The sequence below is a fragment of the Polyodon spathula genome, chromosome 4, assembly GCF_017654505.1.
Source record: "Polyodon spathula isolate WHYD16114869_AA chromosome 4, ASM1765450v1, whole genome shotgun sequence".
Lineage (NCBI taxonomy): Eukaryota > Metazoa > Chordata > Actinopteri > Acipenseriformes > Polyodontidae > Polyodon > Polyodon spathula.
Window position 1 is genome coordinate 9,081,555 of NC_054537.1, and position 23,956 is coordinate 9,105,510.

General features: G+C 35.6%; 1 protein-coding gene across 7 annotated transcripts in view; it reads right to left on the reverse strand.

Moving 5' to 3' along the window:
• Nucleotides 1–23,956, reverse strand: part of LOC121314139 (protein AF-10-like) — a 61,181-nt gene that overhangs the window by 23,313 nt on the left and 13,912 nt on the right. For 5 of the 7 annotated variants that reach the window (XM_041247104.1, XM_041247101.1, XM_041247099.1 and 2 more), the window contains 6 exons: nucleotides 22,563–22,666; nucleotides 20,213–20,306; nucleotides 17,344–17,439; nucleotides 5,914–6,021; nucleotides 5,055–5,340; nucleotides 3,012–3,605 (listed from right to left, as the gene is read on the reverse strand). In XM_041247104.1, coding sequence (XP_041103038.1) covers nucleotides 3,012–3,605; nucleotides 5,055–5,340; nucleotides 5,914–6,021; nucleotides 17,344–17,439; nucleotides 20,213–20,306; nucleotides 22,563–22,666 — 1,282 coding nt within the window. The remainder of the gene's footprint in view (nucleotides 1–3,011; nucleotides 3,606–5,054; nucleotides 5,341–5,913; nucleotides 6,022–17,343; nucleotides 17,440–20,212; nucleotides 20,307–22,562; nucleotides 22,667–23,956) is intronic. The other 2 variants (XM_041247102.1, XM_041247100.1) reach the window with 1 other exon arrangement.

Consider the following 23,956-nt stretch of genomic DNA (forward strand, 5'->3'; position numbering starts at 1 on the left):
TTATTCCACCAAATATTGATTTCTGAACTCCTCCTAAGTCAAAACATTAGTACTGTGTTGTTTAAAAATGAATATGAACTTATTTTCTTTCCATTATTCAAGGTCTGACAACACTGCATCTTTTTTGTTATTTTGACCAGTTGTGTAAAAACTTTGTAAAAAAAAAAAATATATATTTTTATTTGGAATTTGGGAGAAATGTTGTCAGTAGTTTATAGAATAAAACCAAAATGTTCATTTTACCCAAACTCATATCTATAAACAGTAAAACCAGAGAAACTGATAATTTTGCAGTGATCTCTTAATTTTTTCCAGAGCTATATATATATATATATATATATATATATATATATATATATATATATATATATATATATATATATATATATATATATATATTTATAGTACCAGTCAAAAGTTTGAGTACACCTGCTTGAAACCAGGTTTTTCATGATTATCTATGTTTTTAACTGTATAAACTTGTCTATAAACACATAACATTTCATTATATGATGTGTACTTGTATAAGCCGATAATCACAAGTGAATTGCATTAAAAAATTACATTTTTAAATGAAAATGTAAATCTTGTCAATTTCAATGAAATGGTCACCCAAAGCAAGGGGATTTCAGTCTGAAGCCCAAGTCAGTTAAAAGTCTGAAATGTATATAACAGTGTTAGAACACTGGCCTAAGTATAAAAGTGTCTTTGTTCGATGTTCTCTGAGTTAACTAGCATGTTTCCTAATTAACCTTTAGTCACCAATTATTGTTAACAGATGAGGGTCCATGATTACTATAAATATATAGGTAGCATAGGTACAAGTTTGTCATTCCTGAATGTAAGAAAATACGCTCAGTTAAGCAAAGAAAAAAGTCTGTAATTACTTTAAGAAATGAAGGTCAATCTTTAAGACAAATCGCAAGAACTTTGCAAGTGTCTGTAACTGCTGTGGCCAAGACCAAACTATTTGAACAAACTGGCACTCATGAGGACCAAACAAGGTCAGGCAGGCCAAGGGTGACCTCAGAATCAGAGAATAAGTTCATTCGTGTCACAAGTCTGCGAAATCGGCGATTAACTGGCCCTGAAATACAAACACTGCTGAATGCTACTAGAAGTACAGATGTTTCAACATCAACTGTTCAGAGGAGATTGTGTGAAGCTGGAAACTGGAGGTTTGAGGAGTGGAAGTCGGTCTTATGGACCGATGAGTCAAAATTTGAAATATTTGGGTCCAACCGTCGAGTATTTGCAAGACGCAGAAAGGGTGAGCGCATGAGTTCTGCACGTGTGGTTCCCACTGTCAAGCATGGCGGAGGCGGTGTCATGGTCTGGGGTTGCTTTGCTGGTGACAGAGTTGGTGGTCATTACCAAGTCCATGGCAAGCTCAACCAGCATGACTATCATAGCATACTTCAGAGGCATGCCATTCCACCAGGATTACGGCTCGTTGGGCAGTCCTTCATTCTTCAGCAAGGTAATGACTCGAAACACACCTCAAAATTGTGCAAAAACTATCTGGCGAAGAAGGAAAGTGAAGGACAACTCAATCTAATGACCTGCTCTACCCAGTCTCCAGACTTCAATCCCACGGAACTTGTATGGGACGAACTGGACAGAAGAGTCAAAGCAAAGCTACCCACAAGTGCCCTACATCTCTGGAAATTGCCGCAGAAGAGGTGGGAAGAAATGTCGGGCGATTTCCTGCTGAAAGTTGTTAACCGAATCCCTGTCTGTTATTAAGGCAAAGAGTGGCTATTTTGAGGAATCCAAGATTTAGAGACAATTTTCAATTTTCTTGAACATTGCTTTGATACTCCTTATGTTTTGTTTTGTATATTTTAACATGTGTTTTCATTTTCAAGTATTTACAGAAACGTATAACGTAAAACATTGTCAATTATTAAGAAAAAAAAACCTAGTTTCCAGCAAGTGTACTCAAACTTTTGACTGGTACTGTGTGTCTATATGTATATATATATATATATATATACATAACACACACACACACACACACACACACATATATATATATATATATATATATATATATATATATATATATATATATATATATATATATATATATATATATATAGACACACACACACACACACACACAGCGGTTATTTGTATTGAATACAGGAAGGCTCAGCTTGGCTTCATAAACTTTGGGATTACTGTATTAAAGCAACTCTATTATGCTCACACTTTTTCACTCAATGGCTGTAATTCAAAATTAACAGCCAAACGTGAAGACCACCCTCCCAAACCTACATTAAAAATTTAAAAAAAAAAACAGCCATCAATTTCTGAAAAGGATTCTTTTTTCCTGGCTCACACAAGAGTGGAAGGAATTCACTAATTTAGTAACCAAGTTTCTGTTCCACTTGAGATTAATTGGGAGCACCTCAGCTTTTATCCTTTGTTTACTGTTGCAGGGTGGGCTAAAATTTGGAGCACCATTGAGTCAAGCCTCCCTTAATACTTTTGCAGCCCTGGACTGGGATCAGACAGAGAGCTTAGCTTGGGCAGTGCTTTTTTGTTTTCTTCTAAACAAAAAAAAAGAAAAAAAGATTACAACCAATTTGTCTTGAACCATTGATGGACAGCTCAAATTTCACTCAGTGTGCACAGAGGGTCTAAAATCACACCAGCCCTCACAGATTAAGCTATTTTAATAAAAGTCAATATAAGGTCAGAAAATAAGCTAGTAAGCCGTATACAATACATATTTTAAAAACAAACCAAAGTCTTTATTTTATTAATGAAATGATAAAATGTAAAATAAAGTGTGCTACTGCAGTACTGTAGAACAAAACAAAATAGGCCTTTCTCTACATGTGTGAAATACGGAGAGGTTTTAGTCTACAGCCACACAAAAGCCTGTATACCACAGCAGACTTTGATCATCAATAAATTAACCTAAAAGCAAACAAAAAAAAAAAAAGGGTTGAAGAACAGAACCCCGTTCTTCCAACCTCCCAATCAGAGACACTGAGCCCTACCTGTTACAGCAGGAGATGAGCCAACATTCACATTGTGAAAACTTCCATTCCTGAGCAACGTTGGAGATTTCTGGACAACGTTAATGTTAATGCTGCCATTATTGTTATAGTTGCCACCATTCACGCTGCCTGCAGCTGATGCCACAGAAGAGGCTGGCGAGGCAGAAGAAACAGCCTCCTGAGCCTTATTTCCTTTGGGCCTTCCAAGTCCGTGCTTGCTTTTATTTCCCTTGCGCTTCTTTCCCTTCACGTTGTCTTCCTCCACGCTGCCAGAGTTGGGCTGGGATCGCTTATATCCTGCTGAAGCCTGGCTGGCCGAGCTGCTCAAGTCTCCGTGAGAGTTCTCATTGCTTTTAGCCTGTGCAGCCCCAGCGGAGAGGGATGGGAGGGCCATTAAAGAACTAAAAGCGTTTAGACCCCCTTCCAGACCCGCTGCATCTCCTTTAGATAGGCCTCTTGTGTATGACAACTGCTGTGAATGTGTGTAGCTGTCATTTCGCAGATCAGATTCTGTGAAGCTCAGAAATTCCTGGGGAGATTGGACTGAGCTGCCAGAAGAGGTCTTTGCACTGCCAGCAGTGCCCAAATGGCTGCCTGTGAGAGAAGGAAAAGCAAAGAAATTTAGAAATGCCTAGCTTATATAAAAAAAATCCACCCACACAGCCTTAGCCTTGATTTAACAGAAGCTGTTGTTGAACTGCTGTGCTGCTTTTTTCAATCCCACAACATAAAAAAAATAGTGCAAGCGCCAAGGAAGCATAAATGAATAAATGTCAGCCAACACAGAGATACATCAGTGCTTACCTCGGTTGTCAAAAAAAGGCAGCGATGACAAGTATAACTCTAGTTACATCTACTGAAAAACTGAACCACCATGATTAGGTAAGTAAAATTGGAACTTTTCTGTGACATCTTTCTAAAATCTTACAAAGTTATTGCAAACCCCTTTTTATTTATTTATTTATTTTAAAGACGTGACCAATTATTTATTTTTCCTGCTGTAAGGTTCACTGTTGTGCAATGAGAAGAAATCCCTGTCTGTTTGCCATCCCCCACCCCGGCAACATCAGAGTCAATGTGACAACCCCTTCGGAGTCCCCAGCAAAGTTCAGCCTCTTTGCACAGCCCGGACCCGAGCTGGTGCCGTCCAAGCCGGGTGACTCGTCCTGTACTCCCAGCAGCAATGCTTAAATGAATGAGCCACTTGGGGATCCTGTAAACACCTTTCTTAATGCAATGCTCGTTTCATTAAGTGTATTGTTATAATGATGCATGACATCTGAAATATTAACACAGCCCCCTCCATTAATTACAATAAAATAACACACACTGGGGTTCAACACAGAAGTTTGTTGTAAACCCATGTCAATTTAACCCTAACCCTAACAGAGTATTTTTTAAACACAGTTGAAATTGTATATTTTAAATAACGTGTGTGCACCTAAAATAATCTTCAAATTACAACGAGGCCTCTTAATATAATAAAATTCAAAGCAAACATGATTTGATTTTTCATTTAAAAAATGCAGTTGATTCAAATTAAGTTTTTCACTATAATAAAAAAGCAAATTGTAAACAACCCAAAATCTGTAAATATTTGAAATGCAAACAGTAAACTGTTAATTTATTTACACTTCAAATTACTTTATGAGTAGAACAATTAGACAATTAACACCTACCATCTCCTCCTTCCCTCAAACTTTCAAAATCAGACACTGCTGGAGAATAACCTTACCTTGCAACAAATAAGAAACACTGACCTTTGCCAACACAACAAATCAGGAGACACAAGGAACCAGGAAAACTCTCCCAGATTAATAGGTAACAGATGGAGCACTATAACTCACTCTCAGCTATTTTTAGCAAAATTACTTTAGTTACAGAAAGTGGAGAAGGCCCAGGCGAGCAAGAAAACCTTTAAAGGGGAAAGATGTTATCCAACTGTCCTCATCACTTGAGAAATAAAAAAAAAATACGTGAAACTAAACTGAAGCCAATCAAAACGAATGGCATTACTGTGGCTTGCAATACTTGTTTGCATACCTGCAACTTGCTGGAAAGGGCTAGTGGAGGTTGCTGCTGCGACCGTGACACCGACTGGAGTTTTTCCAGCACCAGGCTTCCTTCCCTTTTGGCTGGTGATGTGACCTGCAGCTTTTTTTCCTTTGCCCTCTCCCCCCACTTTGACATCTGCACCGCCATCTTTTCCACTGGTCGGGTGTGCAGGGACTTCCTGGAAATTTGCATTTGTAAACCGAGCTGTGGTCTCCTCCAGTCGCTTCAGGGAACCAGGCATGGAGCTGCCACCACCACTTGTGCTTGTGTAACTCTGAGGTTTGTTATATAAAAAAAAAATTATATAAAAAAAAAAAAAAAAAAACAGCAGTTAGACCACAGAACAAAAGTAACCCCAGTTTTTCTCTTTTTTTTTTTTTTTTTTTAATTTTAATCAAACATCTGTTCCTGTATCTGGTATGAACTGTAAAAATAAAAATGTAAAACAGCTACGTGAAAAAGCATGTGATCTTCACCATTCATATTGCCAAAGGACAAAACAATGTTGTAGTGAAACAATTGGACATCAGCTGGACATCATTTTTATTGGACATCAGCTGTAAAGGAATATTGTTGAGAGCATCATATACCGCTATCATGCTATCTAAACTTGTGTGATTTGTATTATCAATCAGGCCAGAAGTTAAAACAATGTGCCACAGGAGTTAACATAAAAACACAGTATACAGCTGTGTACCAAATGTGAATATAACACTGAAGATACAGTTTTGGCATTTCAAATGATTTTCAAGATATTAGCAGTTGATTTAGCAGCATATTTAATAGGATTTTTTTACAATTGAAAATATTTATACTGCCACAAACACGACTGACTTGCCTCATTTACCTTCTCCGTTGTTACTGTCAAAGAATGAACAAGTGCAGGTGCAGGAGGAACAAGACCGGGTGCAGATTTCTTATGCTTTGGTTTGTGCTTGTCTCTTTCTTTATGTTTCTGTAAAGAGGAGAAAAAAAAAGTTTTTTTTATATGCAAATATATTTCAAATATTTAATTTATATATATAAGTTGGCCTTTCTAACTAATTAGTAGACAAAGAGAAGGAGATACCTTTCATTGGACTAACTAAACAATAATTAATCACAAGCTTTCAAGACCTTAAAGAAAGTCTCTTCTCCAGGTGAAAGTAGGAAAGAGAGGTTGATGGTTTACATTCAAAGGTGGCATCAGAACTTAACTAATTAGTGAAGTCTTAACCATATGCAATTGCCATCCTGGAAAGAAAAGTTGCAGACTAAATAAAGTAGTATCTTAACTGCTACTATTTGAAGTAACTCAAGTGCTTAAATAGCGGCTTTTATTAGCATGCTGCAACCATCATAGAATTAACCAAGTATGGAGAAAGGAAAAATACTGGGGACAACAGCATAGGTGCAGAAACCCAACTACTGCACCGCATGCCTGTTCACTACACAACGTAAAAAACGCTGTAAACGCTTTTTGCAAAGCCCTTAATACATCGGTGACTAATACACCGGTGTGACATGTGCGCTGGTGTCTGCAACATTAAACTACTGTACCAGAGCCACAAGGGGATTACTACAGCCATGGTTATGGATCACACAAACTTAAACTATCAACAACCAGATCTTTCAGGGCCTATGGCATTCAGGTCATGTTGCTGGGTTGAAACACAAAGCCACTGTTACAATTAAAAGTTTTTATTAGTTACACTCAGTCATTTTGAATGTTAAATGCAAGCTTTCAGATTCTTGACTGACCTCATCTCGACCCAGATGTGTGTACGAAGAGAAAATAGAAATAGTGGTTAAAGTTATCAATCTTCAGAATATGAAAACGTTACTGCTTCACTTGTTACACAATAGAAGGCAGTCTCTAAGAATTTGCTTAATCCCACCCTCCTGAGCCATTGGTTTGTCAACATTCAGACTGAACCAGCCCCTGGGATCTGCAACAAACAGCTATTGGCTAGAAAGCTAAGTAAACTTATCAAGTCTTCTGTTCATTGCAACTGCAAAGCAATATTACACAGGGCTGACACAGGTGTCTTTGAGGCTAGATAAAGCAGGACAGTCAGACAAAAACCAAAAATGCTACACAACAGGTTTGAAATTGTGCGTTGTTGAATGCCGACATGCATGGCAATTGCAATGCTGAAAAAACAGTACGTGACTGGAGACAAAACAAACTTAAACATGGAGAAAGAAAAACAAGCTGATAGAGGAGGAAAGTGTTAATGGCCCAAGGTAGAAAACATTTTGTTTGAATGACTTTAATACATACTGTTACGTGTTCTACATGTCAGTGCAACACAGTGGTAGACTTGTAAAGTATGTGTATGGTTATGGTTCTGATTACATCGTGTAACACATTTTTTTAATTTTTTTTGTTGCTGGGTAGTAAGTGTTATTTCCTAATTCCTTATGCCTCAAAAGTATAGAAAATGGCTATTATTCCCCACAAACTTTGCTTTTGTGACCAGGACAGTGATATTTCAAAATATCACTATTTCCAATGGGAAAAGGGGCAAATGTGTGTCTTTTCGTTCACATAACGTCAGTAAAAAACAACATATGAATCCAAAGTAACATGTATTTATACTAAAGTAATACAAAAATGACTACAAAAGATTTAGAAGTGAGTAGTATTTTGAGATTTACGATTATACTGTATTTACACAGTATGCAACTGTAAGAGGTTTTCTTTACTGGTTATTAAATGGTGCACTGTTTAGTTTAGTTTACTGTTTTAGTTTTACTTTAATTGATGCAAGCAGCAATGTTTAATACTTTTCTTTTAAATCTGAATTAAAACAACACATTTATAAAAGCCAATACAGCTGGAACTATTGCCTAAGAAATGTTCAGTAATGCAAAGATTATTTGTTCTTGAAGTGTTTGGGTACTTTATAAGCTAAAATAAAATAGGCTAACAAGAGATCCGATGCTACATGTATGAGATGATTTTAAGCTGTTAATTATTACTTTCTAAATCCATTTAAGTAGCATCTGTCAGTGGTTTACACTGTCACCTCTGAAATGTACAGTACTGTCATCGTATTGTATCTACATTCTGATTTATTTCGACATTGCACTTAAATTTACTTGAACCAATTATTTACAATTTTTGAAAAACCGAAGAGTTTCCAGCAGCTTAACTAAAAACTGGGTGTTGAACATGTAGGGGAAAAAAAAAAAAAAAAAAAAAAGTATTTTAAACACAACGTTGTTTATACACAAGTGTTTTCCTAAAATTGAAGTCTCAAAAAGATGGGGGAGCAACGTTTACGCCAGTGTGATCTATACAATGATTTTTACGGTAACACTGAAGCAGTAGCTAATGCACCCTAATCCCAACCTTCTACAGCCCTAAAACAATTCAAGAAAAAGTTTAAGACCAGTTCACTCCCTTTTTAAAAAGTAAATAAAAAAATACCAGCTAAAACATGAATTTCTTGCCTCTCATTTTAATATTACAGGTTTAGTTTTAAGGCAATACATTTTTTGGAGTTAGGCAATAGCCTGCTGCCTTGTAATCATTTTATCAATAACTTTGTTTTTGAACTTTGTTATTAAAAAGAAAACTTCAGAAAACAGGTTCCAAAGTTTTCAAAGTAAAAACTACTGTCATATAGCCTTACATTCTCACCTTACACAATGGGTACCTCTAGGCCTCCTTTCTTCCGACACGTACCAAATGCAATAGCAAATAAACTCAAACAACCAAAACATGTTTCATTAAGGCCCTCCCAAACAGCAATCAGGTAGAACTGGTCAGCAGTCATTCCAAACAGACACTGATTGAAAACCACACACCCCAGGCAATAAAAAGGGGGTTCCTTTACATAATATAGAACACTCTGTGCTGCCCAGCCCTGAAGCTGTTTTTCTTTATCACCCTTTCCCCTATAGCAATAGTGTGCAAACTCTTTAAATGCCCCCCCCCCCCCCCCCCCCCCCCCCCCCCAGCAGACGTTTTCAACGCGGGGGGAGGGTCGGTATAATTTTCCCCAGACATATTAAAAAAATTGACCTAACTTTATATTTTAATTAAATTTTTTTTCTGGCCCGATTTCATGCAAATTGCAATTTTTTTCCCTAACCACAAAAAGTTCAGATTTAGCTCAATACATAAATGTATCACAAATTCAATATTTATTTATTATATATATATATATAGATATATATATAGATAGATATATATATATAGATATATATATATAATATATATAATATATTATATATATATTATGATACATATATATATATATACATACACACATATATATATATATATATATATATATATATATATATATATTACATATATATATATATATATATACATATTACACTGAGTGAGTGAACATTTAGCTAACATTTCTAACAAATAAATCTGTGAAAAAATACATGCAACTAAAATCTTATTTTTTATTTATTTATTTTTTTAAACTTGGCGATTCAACATTTACCTAAGACACATCTGAAAAACATTATCATTCAGCAATTAAATCTAAAAAAATTAATCTGGATTATTACAAAAACAAAAATTATTCTGCCAGCTACATCTGGTAAAGGGCTATGCACACTGGATGCAAGCGAGCGAATTAGAGGTGAATAAAGTATGCACACCGGGGGCAAAGTGACGACACACTGCACAAGTACATAAAAAAAAAAAAAAATCTCCTTTTGCTGAGACAAAAAAAATAATTAACAGGAAATAGAGCATGGGTACACCACACACACACAAACACACACACACACACAACAGTTTGGGGAATACCACCAGCTTGTGAGCGAATGCAATTATTATTATTATTATTGGTCAAATACAAAATATGAAATCAAAACTTAAGGTGAAATAAAGAGAGATAGACATACCATCAATTTCCAATTGTTCGGCAATTTCTTGCCATGTGGTGTCCTCCTTTTTATTGTCTTTATAACCACGGACACTGGCATCATAAAGAATATTATACTTTTCGACTTTAATAATTAAATTCTCATTGATGTACTTTTTTTTTTTTTTATATCTGTTGTAATCTCTGCGTGAGCGAGACAGTGACAGTCTGACAGCCACTACCTTTGACCTTATTTCCTCATTTGTGCACTTCGCTTTGCATTACTCCATTTAAAACAATAGTTTTAAATTAAAAAAAATAAAAATCATATATTACATATATATAATTTGCTTGCATCCGGTGTGCACAGCCCTTTAACATGCAAGCCAACACCCATTGATGTGTTTGATTTGGCACTGTATGCTCTTTACACACCGACTCGAGAATGTGTTTAACATTTACGTATTTAGCTAAAGCGGGACTTTTTTTGGGTTAAAATAGAGGAAAAAATATGCGATTTACATTAAATCTAGGAGAAAAAAAAACACCTGTTAAAACATTAGTGTTTTTTATGGAAGTTGCTCTGTTCACTGCAGTTTAACTGACACACTCGCCACTTCAAACATAATTTCTCTAATTTTTTTACAAGTGCTATTTTCTACAGTTCTACAAGTTCTAGGGTGATCAACAACGGCGCATTTGAAAGATAAGAACTTGGACTAATTAGCTGTCATTTATGTATTTATTTGAGAGATAAAATGATAGCCATATTAGTCCAGAGATGGAAGACAAAGAGGAGATGTAATACATTTTATTGGACTAACTAAATAATTATTCACAAGCTTTCAAGACCACAAAGGTCTCTTCTTCAGGTGAAAGTAGTAAAGACGTATTTAAAATGTTCTATGAATTAAAAAATAAATTACAGAGCTGCCCCATTAGTCATAGTCGTGCCCCCCCTTACTGACTCTCCATGCCCCCCAACTTCATGCAGCACTGCCCTATAGTACTCTTGTATTTTACTGGCTTTAGTTTATGCCTGGCATTCATACTTCTAAAACTACTTAAATGGTAGAAAACAGGTAAGGGAATGAAAACATTCATGGATTTTTTCTTTATAAAAAAAAAAAAAAGGACTATGGGGAAATGCACTTGTGCATAGTCGATTTTTTTCAAAAATGCCAACACAAAAATCTTCTTGGCAACACATGTTTGACTGCATTTATTTATTCCCCGCCCCCTTTCCCCCACATCTGATACCTTCAATCCTTATCAGCATGCAGTGGACAGAATGGTAAACTTCGCTCTTCCGGCATTGCAAACAAGATAAACCAGCTTCCACTGTTAAACACAGCAGGCAACAACAAACTAGGCCTCCCTTAAGGACTTCGGACATTAGAATGGATTGCTGTTAGCCCAACGGTGTGATGTTTCTTTCTTTTCTTCAGGCAGCAGCCCAAGGGCTAATTTCTAAATTAGAGAGTCTTTAAAGGACAACCACATAATACCAGGGGGCTGTTTCATAAGAGTTTTGCATTTAATTGCAGTTGCACCTCGTAGATTAAAATTTGGGTTTCATAAAACTTTTGCAGGGCTGCAACGTAGCCGATTTTGACTGGAATTTGTGACAGCAAGACAACCACCACAATTGGCACTTTTCAATCGCAAATCCTGTTATAGAATGTACCATGCCGCACATACAACTACCTACTGGCTGTCAATATGGCAGAGAAATCAGAAGAGATTGCATACAGTACACAGACTCAGAATAAATATCAAAGTATTAATTGCCAAAAAGGGAGATAACTAATCTTAAGGTGGTCAAACATATTAAATAACATATCTAAATAGATATTATCAATCAGTTTTAACCTAACAAAGATATTTGAAACAAAACATCACTGAACTAACATTGAGTTTCAATAGTAAAAAAAATACAATTATTAGTTCAATTAACATCACAATTCAAATTACAAAATGTACATGTGCTGCATTTTGAACCTGTGTGATTTCTAAGATCAAGAAATTTGCCATAGATAGATCTCAAATACCAATTGTGTCGCCCTGCTGTGAATGAGCATCCGTACACGTGCAGGAAAGGTTTTAATTCTGTTAATATTCAAGCCACCTCAGATGCCAAAATGTCTGTGTTAGACGCTGTCATTCAATACCCTAGGAGTACAAAAGGCAGTTTTATTTGGGCAAATTGTGTTATCGCCGATTGCTTTGCCAGTGGAGATATGTGATGGATGGCTTTTGGGAGACAGTGGGTAAGATAACAGTAATAATAATGCATTTTAATTAAGAAGTTTTGTAACTTATAACAAATTATCTATATTTATTATTGCTTCTAGATGGATAACAAGACTGTGGCAGAGCAGAGCTCTGCCCTTGATAAATTGGCAGTTATGGGGTTAAATTCCCCTACCTGCCTGGGTTTATTGCGTTCAGGTGGCTGGGGTTGATTAGAGTAATTAACAATCAATCAGCACCCAGCCACCTGACATAAAAGAAGGCCTCAGCTTCCCATTAAGAGAAGAGGGAGCTGAGGAAGCAAGCTGGTGTTTGTGCTTGCTGTTATGTGTTTTTTTGTAGTTTCTGATCCAGTGAAGGCATCGCCCAGCCTGGAAACCTTTATTTTTCTAAGTCTTGTTCTGTGTCTTTCTATTTGTGCTTAAATACCTTTGTTCTGGCCGTTGTGCCCTTTTATTTTGTGTTTATTTATAATAAAAGTATCATTTTTTTTGAACTGCTGTCTGTCTCTGGGCCTCTATTCACTCGCCAGCCTGTCACAAAGACATGTTTACTTACACTGGGTCAAAGGCAGCAGGAAGTGTTTCGCTATCGGCTTTTCTTTTTTTGCTTATTCCAATCCTCTCTCAATACCAATTACCAGCAACAGATACTTCACCAATCATATTTCGACACATTTTTTCTCTTAATTTTTGTTCTGCTCACTAAACCTATCCATTTATTTATACTGTTCTCTGCTCCATCCCGACAGTGTTTACTGCATCCATGATCAAGTGAACGCTTGACCACAAAGTGTTATAAAATCTGCTAAAAAAACTTTTTTTTTGTTTTGTTTTTTTAAGTTTACTAGATTGCTGCATTTAAATGTCAGGTTCATCCATTAAGAAAGCAGTATCAATTATTTGATAATTTACAAAAAACGTAAATAGTACCTTAAGTTTAAAACATTAGTCTGCCTTACCAGAGGCTCTCAAGCAGCCATTTCTGGGGTCTTTGTAACCAATAGAAGATCAGCTACTTCCACAGCTAGCCAATCAGAAATGATATGTGGCGAGACAGGTTTTAAAATGGTTGTGCTTCGGTGCTAGACTTCCGCAATTCAGTTTTCAGAAACTTGCATGGCTCTCTGGAAATATACCTGGAGTGTCTTTCTAGCAACAGAACAAGCATATAAATAAATAAATAAATAAAAACTGCTTGACCGACTGGCAAAGTGTAACAGCAAAACTTTGTCCCTCACATAAATCTTGTCGTCCTGGGCGTTGGTCAATATAAATTGCACACCGCTGAACTAGCCCTGTGCAGTTTGTTAGTGGGAGTTTTTTTTTTTCTCCATAATAAAGAGGACCAGGAATAAACTTTAAAAACTTCTGTCTTTTTAGTCCTTAATGTATCCATGTCATAAATCAAATACATTTCAAGGTATTTGACAAATGTTTCAGAAAACTTCTGCATTTTTTTCAGCATTTAAGGCCCTTGAGTTTTACCCAAATATAATAAAACATTAAATAATACAATTGATTATTATTATTGCTGTTTGTTATTACTACTACTACTACTACTACTAATAATAATAACAACAACACCTTAGTAGTAGTAGTTGCAGTAGTGGTGGTTGTAATTATACAATTATGCTACATTTTTACTCTAAGTCAAACTGTACCGCTTGGAAGTGAATTACCGCATAAAATCATCTGTCACTTTCTTTTCTTTGCGACTAAACTTCCTGACAACTTGCTGAACAGAATGGATTTCTGTTGACCAACCATTTCAATAATTATCTTTTTTTTTTTTTTTGATAAATTGACTTTCCTTGGCACTCCTGAAATTGTATGTAATTACGTAATCGATCAATTTTTCTCAACGCAGATCACATGGGTGGTCGCAAACGACAGCACTTGCGATGTGTTTTATGAAACGCATGCAGCGACAACTTCTGCATCCTCGCAAGTAAATTGGAATCGCAGAACTTCCATGAAATGGGTCACAGGGATCTTTAAATTAACCATCCAATGGGAAGAGGATTCCAACAAGGAGACATGACCATTTTATTATATCATCTTAACCAAGTATGCTTGATAAATAAACAAAAAATAGCCTTGATATAAATATGAAACATGCAAAATAACATTGTTGACAATTTTAGAAAAATGCCACCACTAACATTAATACAGTGCATTTGATATTATTTGCAAAATAGCCGTAATACAGTATAAAACTCAGCAAAACCTTCTTCACTATATACTGCACCACTATCAATCTTCAAGGAATTACATTTACTGGAAGTATCCTTTGCAGAGCACAAAAAAAGTTAAAAAGCTAGCTGACACAGCAGCAATTCCAGATACAGTTGGTAATGCTGTGTGCTGGGTTCTGAATCAATTCATTTATAAGAAATGTTGTGGTAATTTTATTTCATTTCCAGAGTACTTCCTCTTACCCTGCATAATACAGTTAAAATGAAAAACCTATTGACCTTGACAATGCATGAATATTACAGCTTTCAAAATGTTTTACACCCTATCACTGGAAAAAAGAAACAACATTTATTCATTCAATTTGCAAAGTTTCTCTTTCTGGTGATCCATATCTTAACTCCCTGCTAACTCCCTTTATATTCCTATATCCTAGGTATACATATAAGGCACGTGACCTCTGCTTCCATATTTAGTATCGGAGGGGGGGTGAGGGAAGTGTGTGAATTTACGCTTTTCACAATGAACAGAACACCTCCATGAGAATTACCCCCCTCCCTCCCCCTTCCCCCACTCAGCTGAATAAATACACATTACTATGAAAGAACATAATTGTTAAAGGGTTCAAAACCGTCCCAGAAAGCTGTGGTGTGAAATAGTTCTACTTTAGCATTCATCTAGTGTCTTTATTTTTTTATCATTACTTTTTGTAAGTAGTGTATTTAAAACATTATGTTTGAATTACATACAGCATATTACCTACACAGATGTTAATACAAGTTCATGTATCAGTTCTTTATCATCATAATCATCACCACCACCACCAAATTAAAAAAGCCCAAATCATTAAAATCATTGTTCGTGTTTAAAATTTCAAATAACTCCAATTCTGAGCTACATTTGTATTTATTTTTTTGCACTTCGCAGGTAGATCTTTGCACATTTGCATTTTATAACAAGGCAGATAAATTCTGCATCAACAGAAATAATTTTAAATTTGCTTTGATATTAAAAAGTACATTAATTAAAATCAGAGCAATGCAAGTCAACTAGGCAACAAATTAGTATTGAGTCATGCTCTTTACATTTTTATTCAGAGATTATAATTCCCTGAGAAACATGTGGCAGTCTGCCACACCAGAGAAAAAGAACTTAAAAAAATATGACTTGCCAGCTAATTAAAACCATACATTTCTAATGGATTGTTTATTTTGCTTGGAATATGAAACCCAGTAAGTGCTAAACATGTTTTAAATATAAAATAACACACTAATAATATAACAACAGCAACACAAAAGCATTTTAAAATATGTATTTAATGTAATTAAATCTTGCCATGCTCATCCAACCACAGGCGAATACAGGTAAACAAAACTTCTCTGTGGATGGCAAATCAAATCTCTTGCAGTTGTGTCTTGCTATTTGGCTTCTTTACTTCCCTTTTCTTGCCCATATTACATTGGTTTAAAAACATGTTTATAGAAATTCTACAAGCAAAACTGGAAATCAGCCACAAATATTATAGGCTCCCCCCATGAATTTTTTTTTAAAACTATTTAGCACTGAATATTCAATTCCTCAGACAAAAAAATGCCTGTATATTACCAAGAGAGGCAGAAAGTAACAGTCTATTAATGTAAACAGTAGTGGGTGTAAATACTGCCGGTGTACTTTTAAATATAAACATGCAAAGACATTCACATGCATGAAGAGACGTTAATTTCACAAATGCCAAACACAATGCACCCATTTAGTGATCTAAACAATTCCACATCTCAGATCAACTGAATAGACCTCTACGCGAAGTAAAGAACGTACTTATCTGAAATTAAAGGTACTTTAATATATGGATATTTACTGTGATGAAACCGTATCCATTACAGAATGTCCTATGTGAAATACAGGCAGGAAAACCAATTGATCAAACAGCTTACTTCTACAATAGTTATTAGTTCTGCATTTTAAAAAATTAGGCCTTCCATATGTTGTAACAATTAAGTTGTATCAGTTAGTCAGAACTCACTTCAATAATCAAGATTATCACCTTATGTTTAATAATATAAACTATGGGAACACATTACCTCAAGCAATAAAACAATTACTTTATGATAAATTCATACTGCAATTCACAGAATTTTTCACTTACCATGTAACGCAGCAGCCACTACCTTTTAGATAATTGATTGCTGCGATAGTTAGATGCTTAAGAGTCCAGAGAGGAGACACTTAACCCATTAATTGCCATTTTCTTTATCTGAGAACAGGCTACTTCAATTTTTGGAGAATTTCTACCTGTTATTCACATTTTCTTTAACTATATTGTATTTTTTTCAAAAGAAACATGCATTTGGAACTAGGTGGGTAAATGAAAAACAAGTTCAAGAAACTACAGAAAGGACCACTAAGGATTACATTTATAAATCAGGACAAACATTTTTGCTTATAATGGTATTTCCTAAAATGTATTTTTAGGTTAAAGTTGAAAGATCACTTAGGTAACTTTAAACTGATATTGCCTGAAGCAAGTTTTTGATCACTTATGTATTGTATAGTCACAGTCTACAATAAACTGATGTTGGCATGTTTGGGGTTTTCCTAATTGATTTCATACAGTTTGTTATCCATGTTTCTTAGATAAAAAAAAAAAAAAATAATCTATCTATCTATCTATCTATATATGGCCTACATACATGCTGTATACAGTATACTAATATTTTAATTTATAACATTAATACATGAAAAAAACAAATATAATGATCTTAAATATGGATCAGAACAATTTGTAGAAAATCTGATAAAGCTTGAAATGCAAATGTATTAATTACTTGAATTTACAAAATGCATGATTTCTAAGTGTAGTGTCACTGCCGAGCACAGTAAACGGTCAAGTAAAATACTTGCAATGAGTTGTTTCAAACAATAAAAAAAAAAAAAAAAAAAAAAAAAAAGTCTTAAGTCTTCGTTAATCAAAGACATCAGGAAGCAGGGAAGCTCACAATATTCCCTTACCTTTTTATCCTTGTCATGATGTTTATCCAAAGAGTGTGATGAAGAATCACTTAAGCTTTGATCATATGCACTACTAGAGCCGCGTTTGCTCCTTCTCTAAAAGGAGGAGAAAGAGGAACTTCAAGTTACTACAAGATGTACGGAGTAAAGTACATGCAGATTTAGAGAATCTGTGATATGTTTGTGAGTTGGCTGGAAAGATGATGATGGAATTAAGCATTTTTCCTGCCATGAGTTTCAAAAAGTATCTCTATGCACCCATACAGCACCTAGATTTCCAATGAAGCAACTCAAAAAAAGTCTGTCTGTGAGTTTAATTATCAGTAGGAGGAGACACTTTAATGCTGACGTCACTTTAAAAGAATTGAGATTGAAAAAAGCATTGTATTTGATTTATTTAAAAACAAAAACAATGCTTTTAACGCATACAATCGAATGAGTTACAGTGAGGTGTGCGAGATAAGGTTTTGGGTATGTGAGAAATGAACAGCAGTCATCATATGACAAATGAAGACTCCACTAACAATGACAGATTCCTGATAGTCCCTGTGTCTGAAGGACCCCTGCTGCCTGTATACTAATAGAACGATGCGCACAGAGCAGAATAAGCCGTTTGTGCAAAGAACAAAAATAAGCCAATTAAACAAGAACCAACTTTACCATAAGAAACAGGAGCACTTAAAATACAGTTTAGAGATTTTTACTGCCTGTACAGTAACAAGTTAAAACAACCTGTTTTACCTATAAAAAATAAAAAATATTGGACGCCTACTTGAGCATCTAATCAGTTAGAATGCCAGAACAGCTGATCTAGACACTTATTTATCAACAGTGAAAGAGGCAAACAATTACGATGATGCACCTTATTTGTCTAATGTAGGCTCACTACGAATTTCAGCAAAGCTCCACACATTCCATAGACAGTACACTTAAGCACTGCAAAGTATGTTCTTATAGCTGCAAGGATAAATGTCCATTAGCAAGAAAAACAACTACGTTTGTTTTTTTGGTTTTTTTTTTTAAACGAACTGTAGTAACCTGTTAAAACAGCAATGTCAGTTTGGGGCCCACGTGTTCGGTTGTAAGTTTAAACTCTAAACTCTGTAATGAGCAGACTGGACATTGTTTTATATCATACCAGTGAGGAATGTTTATATCAGATTATAAGCCATTGTGCATGGCACTGGTGGTACATCAGAGAAAACATTATATATAAACAAAATAAAAATAAACAGCTTCCAAGTAGTGTTCTGTGCTGTTAAAAGTCCCTCATACATTCCACACAATATGAAGTCATTAATGTTATTTTAGAGGTTTAGTCTTATATTAAGAGATTTTGATGACTGACATATTATATCATGCCTGGGGGCCTTTGGTTAACTTCAGCAAATAGAGGAACAACTGTCCTTTTCAAAAAGAAAAAAAGTGTATTGTGTGTGACATAAGATAAAATAAGTGTTTCTCTTTTTCCAAGGCAGTAGCTGCTAATAACCAGAGAATTTTATTGCATTTATTACAGCAGCAACCAACAACTGGCTAACAGCAGTAAAACCCAACACATTCCCCGGAGCTGTACACATAAAAAAATAAAAAAAAGCAAACCTGTGCATAAAGGGTATGAAAAGCAACGTTACTGTCCTCCCTTTGTCACTTGAAAGTCCTGTGTTCTAGGGAGTGCTCCCACTGGGGAGCATATCTGGAACACCAGGACTTTGCTGTGGTTGGAAGGCCTCCATAACTGCATGGGACATTTCAAGCATGTAATGTGTCTAATTTTATGGAAAAAGTAATTAAATAAATAAAAAATGAACAGGTGTGAGGCTTCAGAGGGCTACTCGCATTTTGAATGCAAATTTGTCTGGGAATGGAGAAGCTCCGATTCAAATAGAAAGCACATGAACCATTGTTGAGTCGGGTGCTTAAAGATGGCTAATTGGTACTCGGTTTCCAGAGCTGGATTCTGCATGCGGCGGATCAAGTTTTGCAGAATAATAAAAAAAAAAAAAAAAAAAAAAAAAAATCTGTCTAAAAGAAGACCACCCTAGGGGTTTAGAAAAATGTAAAACAGGTGGCCATCAACCAGGCTACTTTTTACATTAATACTTGTGGATTGCAAAAAGGGATCTGTAATATGCAGGTGGTCCGTATGTCAAGGTGTACCCTTCACAGAGGTTTCATTGTATTTGACAAAGTGTTGCATTCTATTGACTTATGTCTGAAAACAGGCAAATTCAAACTTCCTTTACAGCTAAATAGCACCATAGACAGCAACCTCATTCAAGTTGAGTACTGTAAATCCAGACTTGGCTCCACTGTTCTAAGTCACTAGCTGGAAGTTAAGCATCCATCGGCTAGCAATAACCCTTCAGGAGCTGCTAGCTTTTGGCTCAAGCAAAGGACAAAGCCAGCTCAACCGCTGGCTTACCACATGGCCATGGTCAAGCTATGTAATACTTAATATAAACTGGACTATGAGGTACATCAGATGCTGCATGCTAAATTTCTAATACTGCAATGAAACGATGGGTTAAACATAAGATTTTATCTCAACTATAAAAATACAAAATATTTACAGAAAAGATGAGGGGGCTGCACATACTGCAGTGGCTTACAAACAAAGAACAATGCAATGTTTTTCAATAAAAAGCTGCACCTGGGCAAATTTCCAAAGTGATGCAAGAATTTTTTATTTTATTTTTACTATCAATAAATGACAAAGTTTATAACGGCAGTAAAATTATGCTACGGTCTCATTAAATTATCATTATATCGTGGTCCTTTTTCATTATGGTTCACAATACTTGAACTAAAAAAAAAAAAACATAGCAGCCATCCATTTATGGCTACGACTGAAATTAAAGCAACTTACCAGTTTGCTGTAATGGTTTTTACAGTATCCACAGTATTTCACATTATCTGCATCTGACCCCTCTTCCTCACAAAGCAGTCCAGCAAACTGTGCACTGAAATCAAAAGGGAGATACTACATTTAAAAAACAGAAAGAAACTGGTAGAAGAATAAAAAAAAGGTTCTTCTATATTCACAAAGCTGGATAACATTCAGTCATATGTTGTCAAATGCTAGTGTGACCTGGTATAAAACGTGCACAGTATGAGAAAAAAGGTGGTAACCTTAATATCACGGTAAGTTATAAAATGAAGGCTTATAAAAAAAATGGAGAACTATTACTGTAAATTACTGCAATTCACAAAAATATCAAAACTACACTTTGGCATTTCATTATTTTACTATGCCAAAAAGCTGAAAAAAGGAACAGCAATTTAAAACAATCAGAATTGTTAAACTTTAAAAGAACACCCTACAGTTGTACCATATGTTACACTACCATAGTACAGTAATCAGTTGCATATCTGACTGCAGTGGGACCTGAATAAGAGCTGATATGTAAAAAGTTGGATAAATGAATCTTGTTTTAAATACCAGTCACAGCTGTAACAAGGACTATATTCACACAATTGTTTTGCGATTCAGCTTTTATTAGGAAGCGTCCCTAAATAACTTGTTTAGAAAGACACATGGTATTAATCCTTGTGACACAGTAGCAGTCTGCTGTGTGGGTGCGTGCATTTACTGCCGAGTGACAGGCAGGAGATTGAGACGGAGGTTAAAATTAATATGCCTCGCAGGCGAACAGGATTTATTTACATATCAACACACTGAACAGCTCATGTGACACTACCAGCAATGGCAGCGCACAGAACACATACAACACAGCGTATGAAAACTTTGGTAGGATCTACATTATCTGAACTAATCTTCTCTGTTCAATAACAAATGTTGCTGAAGTGGTTGATCACGGCGGGTAAATGGTTAGGGTGGATATGCGACAAGCGGATACGCAACGGATTACTGTATGTATTTTACAAGATCTATCATGAGCCCAAAACAACATGCAGCTGCAGTGTTAGAACAATTCTAACTTAGAAAATAAATAAAATTACTCTGTTCAGCTGATGGGTAACTAAACTAGGAAAAGATTGGTCATGTTGCTTACAACACAGACATTTATTAATACAGGTAATTATTTAAGAGCAGAGATAAGTTGTTTATTTTTAGCACGGGGTAGATAAAATCCGTACAGCAACACCATCAAAAATGTATTTTAATACCAAGACTTAGGTTAATGGATTTATATCTACAGTTCACGCAACATCAAATGTTGGAATACTGTAAATAAGGAGAATAAGTAGGCTATCCCACTGCATCTGCTTGTCTCTGCTATTGAGAAACAACTATCAAAACACAGTATAATTAGTTCAAAAATATTTTCCTCAGACGCTTTGCTAAAGCTGTAAATATCACCGCTTGGTTTAAAAGCATGTTGATGTTTGCAGTAGAAAAGCGCGAAGGCAAAACGGCTATCATGATGGTGACTGACAGCAAGGTAGAAGTGGATGGAATTTTGAATGGAAGTGTGAGGCTAGGTGAGAAAGCCAAGTAGTACTGAAGCATCCGTAGGCATCTTGCTTTGTACAAGACATTGAATAAAAAGGTGTTCAAATATAAAATTACCTTTTCCTTCACTTTGTTCATAGACCAGGAAAACAAACTTAGTGTTAATCGTTGAATACCACAATAACGTTTATTACTGTAGCTAAACTGTAAAACCGGTACACCGACTCACTCCTAGTGGCAACACCGTATTTTGTTGTTTACGTTATTGTACTGTAACACGCCCTATATCTGTGTGTGTGTGTCTCTCTCTCTCTTTTTATCTTTTTATGTTTTTTGCTCCACAAATTACAATGTCCAATTATTTTCTACATCACAGCAATTCCCCACATAGCTGAGGAGAACTGAAGGTCTGTGGGCATCCTCCAATCCCACAACCAAGCCAATTGACCCTTTACACTCAGGAACCCCAGAGCAGATGTCAGTGAGCTACCGGCTTCTGAAGGACAAAGGCAAGTCTAGTTACCTAGTTAGTAGGGTTTGCTTTAGTCCTTTATGAGAAGCAGCCCCTGCCAGTTTGGAGTCCCCTAACCAGACACAGCCTCTGGAATCCCTAACAAAGACAAGTGATGTTGCACAGCCTGGACAAGCCTGTGCTCCCCTGACTGTAGGCCTCACTCAGCACACCATGCCACTCTGGGACCCCATTACGGAAATGTTTTATTGTAATTTAAAGTAATTTCGGTCATATTTTTCAGTTTTACTATTGCCATCTTGCGCAAATTTTTCTGATTTTAAAACTTACCATGTTACGTGGAACGCCTGTCTACAACCATGCTTGTTGCAAGTCATGCAAGCTCCAGTAGCAGCTTTACTCTCTCTACCTTGTTCTTCACAGATGTAGCAAGTCTAAAAAAAACCAAAACAAACAAAAAAAAACTACAGGTTAAAATTAGTTGCAGGCCATATATTTTATATAGTATAGTGTGTTTAAGATACATAAGTAAATCTCCAAGTGCTTGATCTGTACGATTTACAAAGCCATGACTTCAATAGTAGCAGAAGATAGATAGATAGCTAGATAGACAGATACACACACACACAAGCTTATTCTGGAGTTACATGATTATTTGTGGTGGAAACCTAGATGGCTTTCGTTTTAGGTCTCGTAAATACAAAAAGCGCATCACCTGTTTTATTCTTATTGAGGAGAGACAACTAGACATGGACGTTTGAAACTAGAAGTTTACAGCCAGAACCTAAATAATAAGGTCAGAGGACACAACAAATGTAGCCTGAAATTATTACTTATTTATTTTTTGGACTATGACCAATATAAAATTTTATCAATAATAGAATACTGCTGTGTAGGAAATGTGAAGACAATAGGCCCCTAGTTATAAAACAATTTTCAAGACTGTTTAATAAAAGGGCAGTTTTTTTTTTTTTTTTTTTTTTTTATTGATTTTGATTATAAATCAAATAATCTCAGACCACGTAAATAGTTTTCAACTGTTATAGAGGGTTAGCAGTGTGTTTTGGAAATGACAACACTGTTCAATCTAACAATGTTTAGAAAAAAAAAATCATTCAAATTAATTTAAAACCGTCTTCTAAAGTTGTGTGACTAGAGCCAATATCTCAGTTTGTATCATGTGGAAAGACTACAACTAAAAATAAATCACATGACCACAGTATGCCAGCCATAGTAGGTCACAGGGCAAAGCAAAGAGCACCCTTACAATTTGCTGGAAAAGTTTACATTACTGACAACAGAATGTAATTCTCAGTTGGTTTAATAAATATGAGCTGTTAAAGTAGCAAGTATTCCTAATTACAGTAAAACACATATTAACTGTCACCTGAAATAAAAAGAAAAAATGTTTCCTGCTCTAGCCAATACCAGTATTACCAACCCCACACACAAATACAATACACCAGAGGCACCTTGATTAATAAGCCACAAATGTCCAGTCCCTTTGGCGACTTGTTAATTTAGGTTTTACTGTAATTAAGGAAAAAATAGACACACTGGATAAACATATCATTATCAGATATAAAGTGTGTAAAACTGTAAACATGCAAAGAGTAAGGCAGGCATCAAATTATTTCCAAACAAAGACACAGTTTGCCATTATTTACCAGGTTTACTACTCCATATTCTGTTAGTTTAAGCCAGTTTATACCACAGATGGCTTA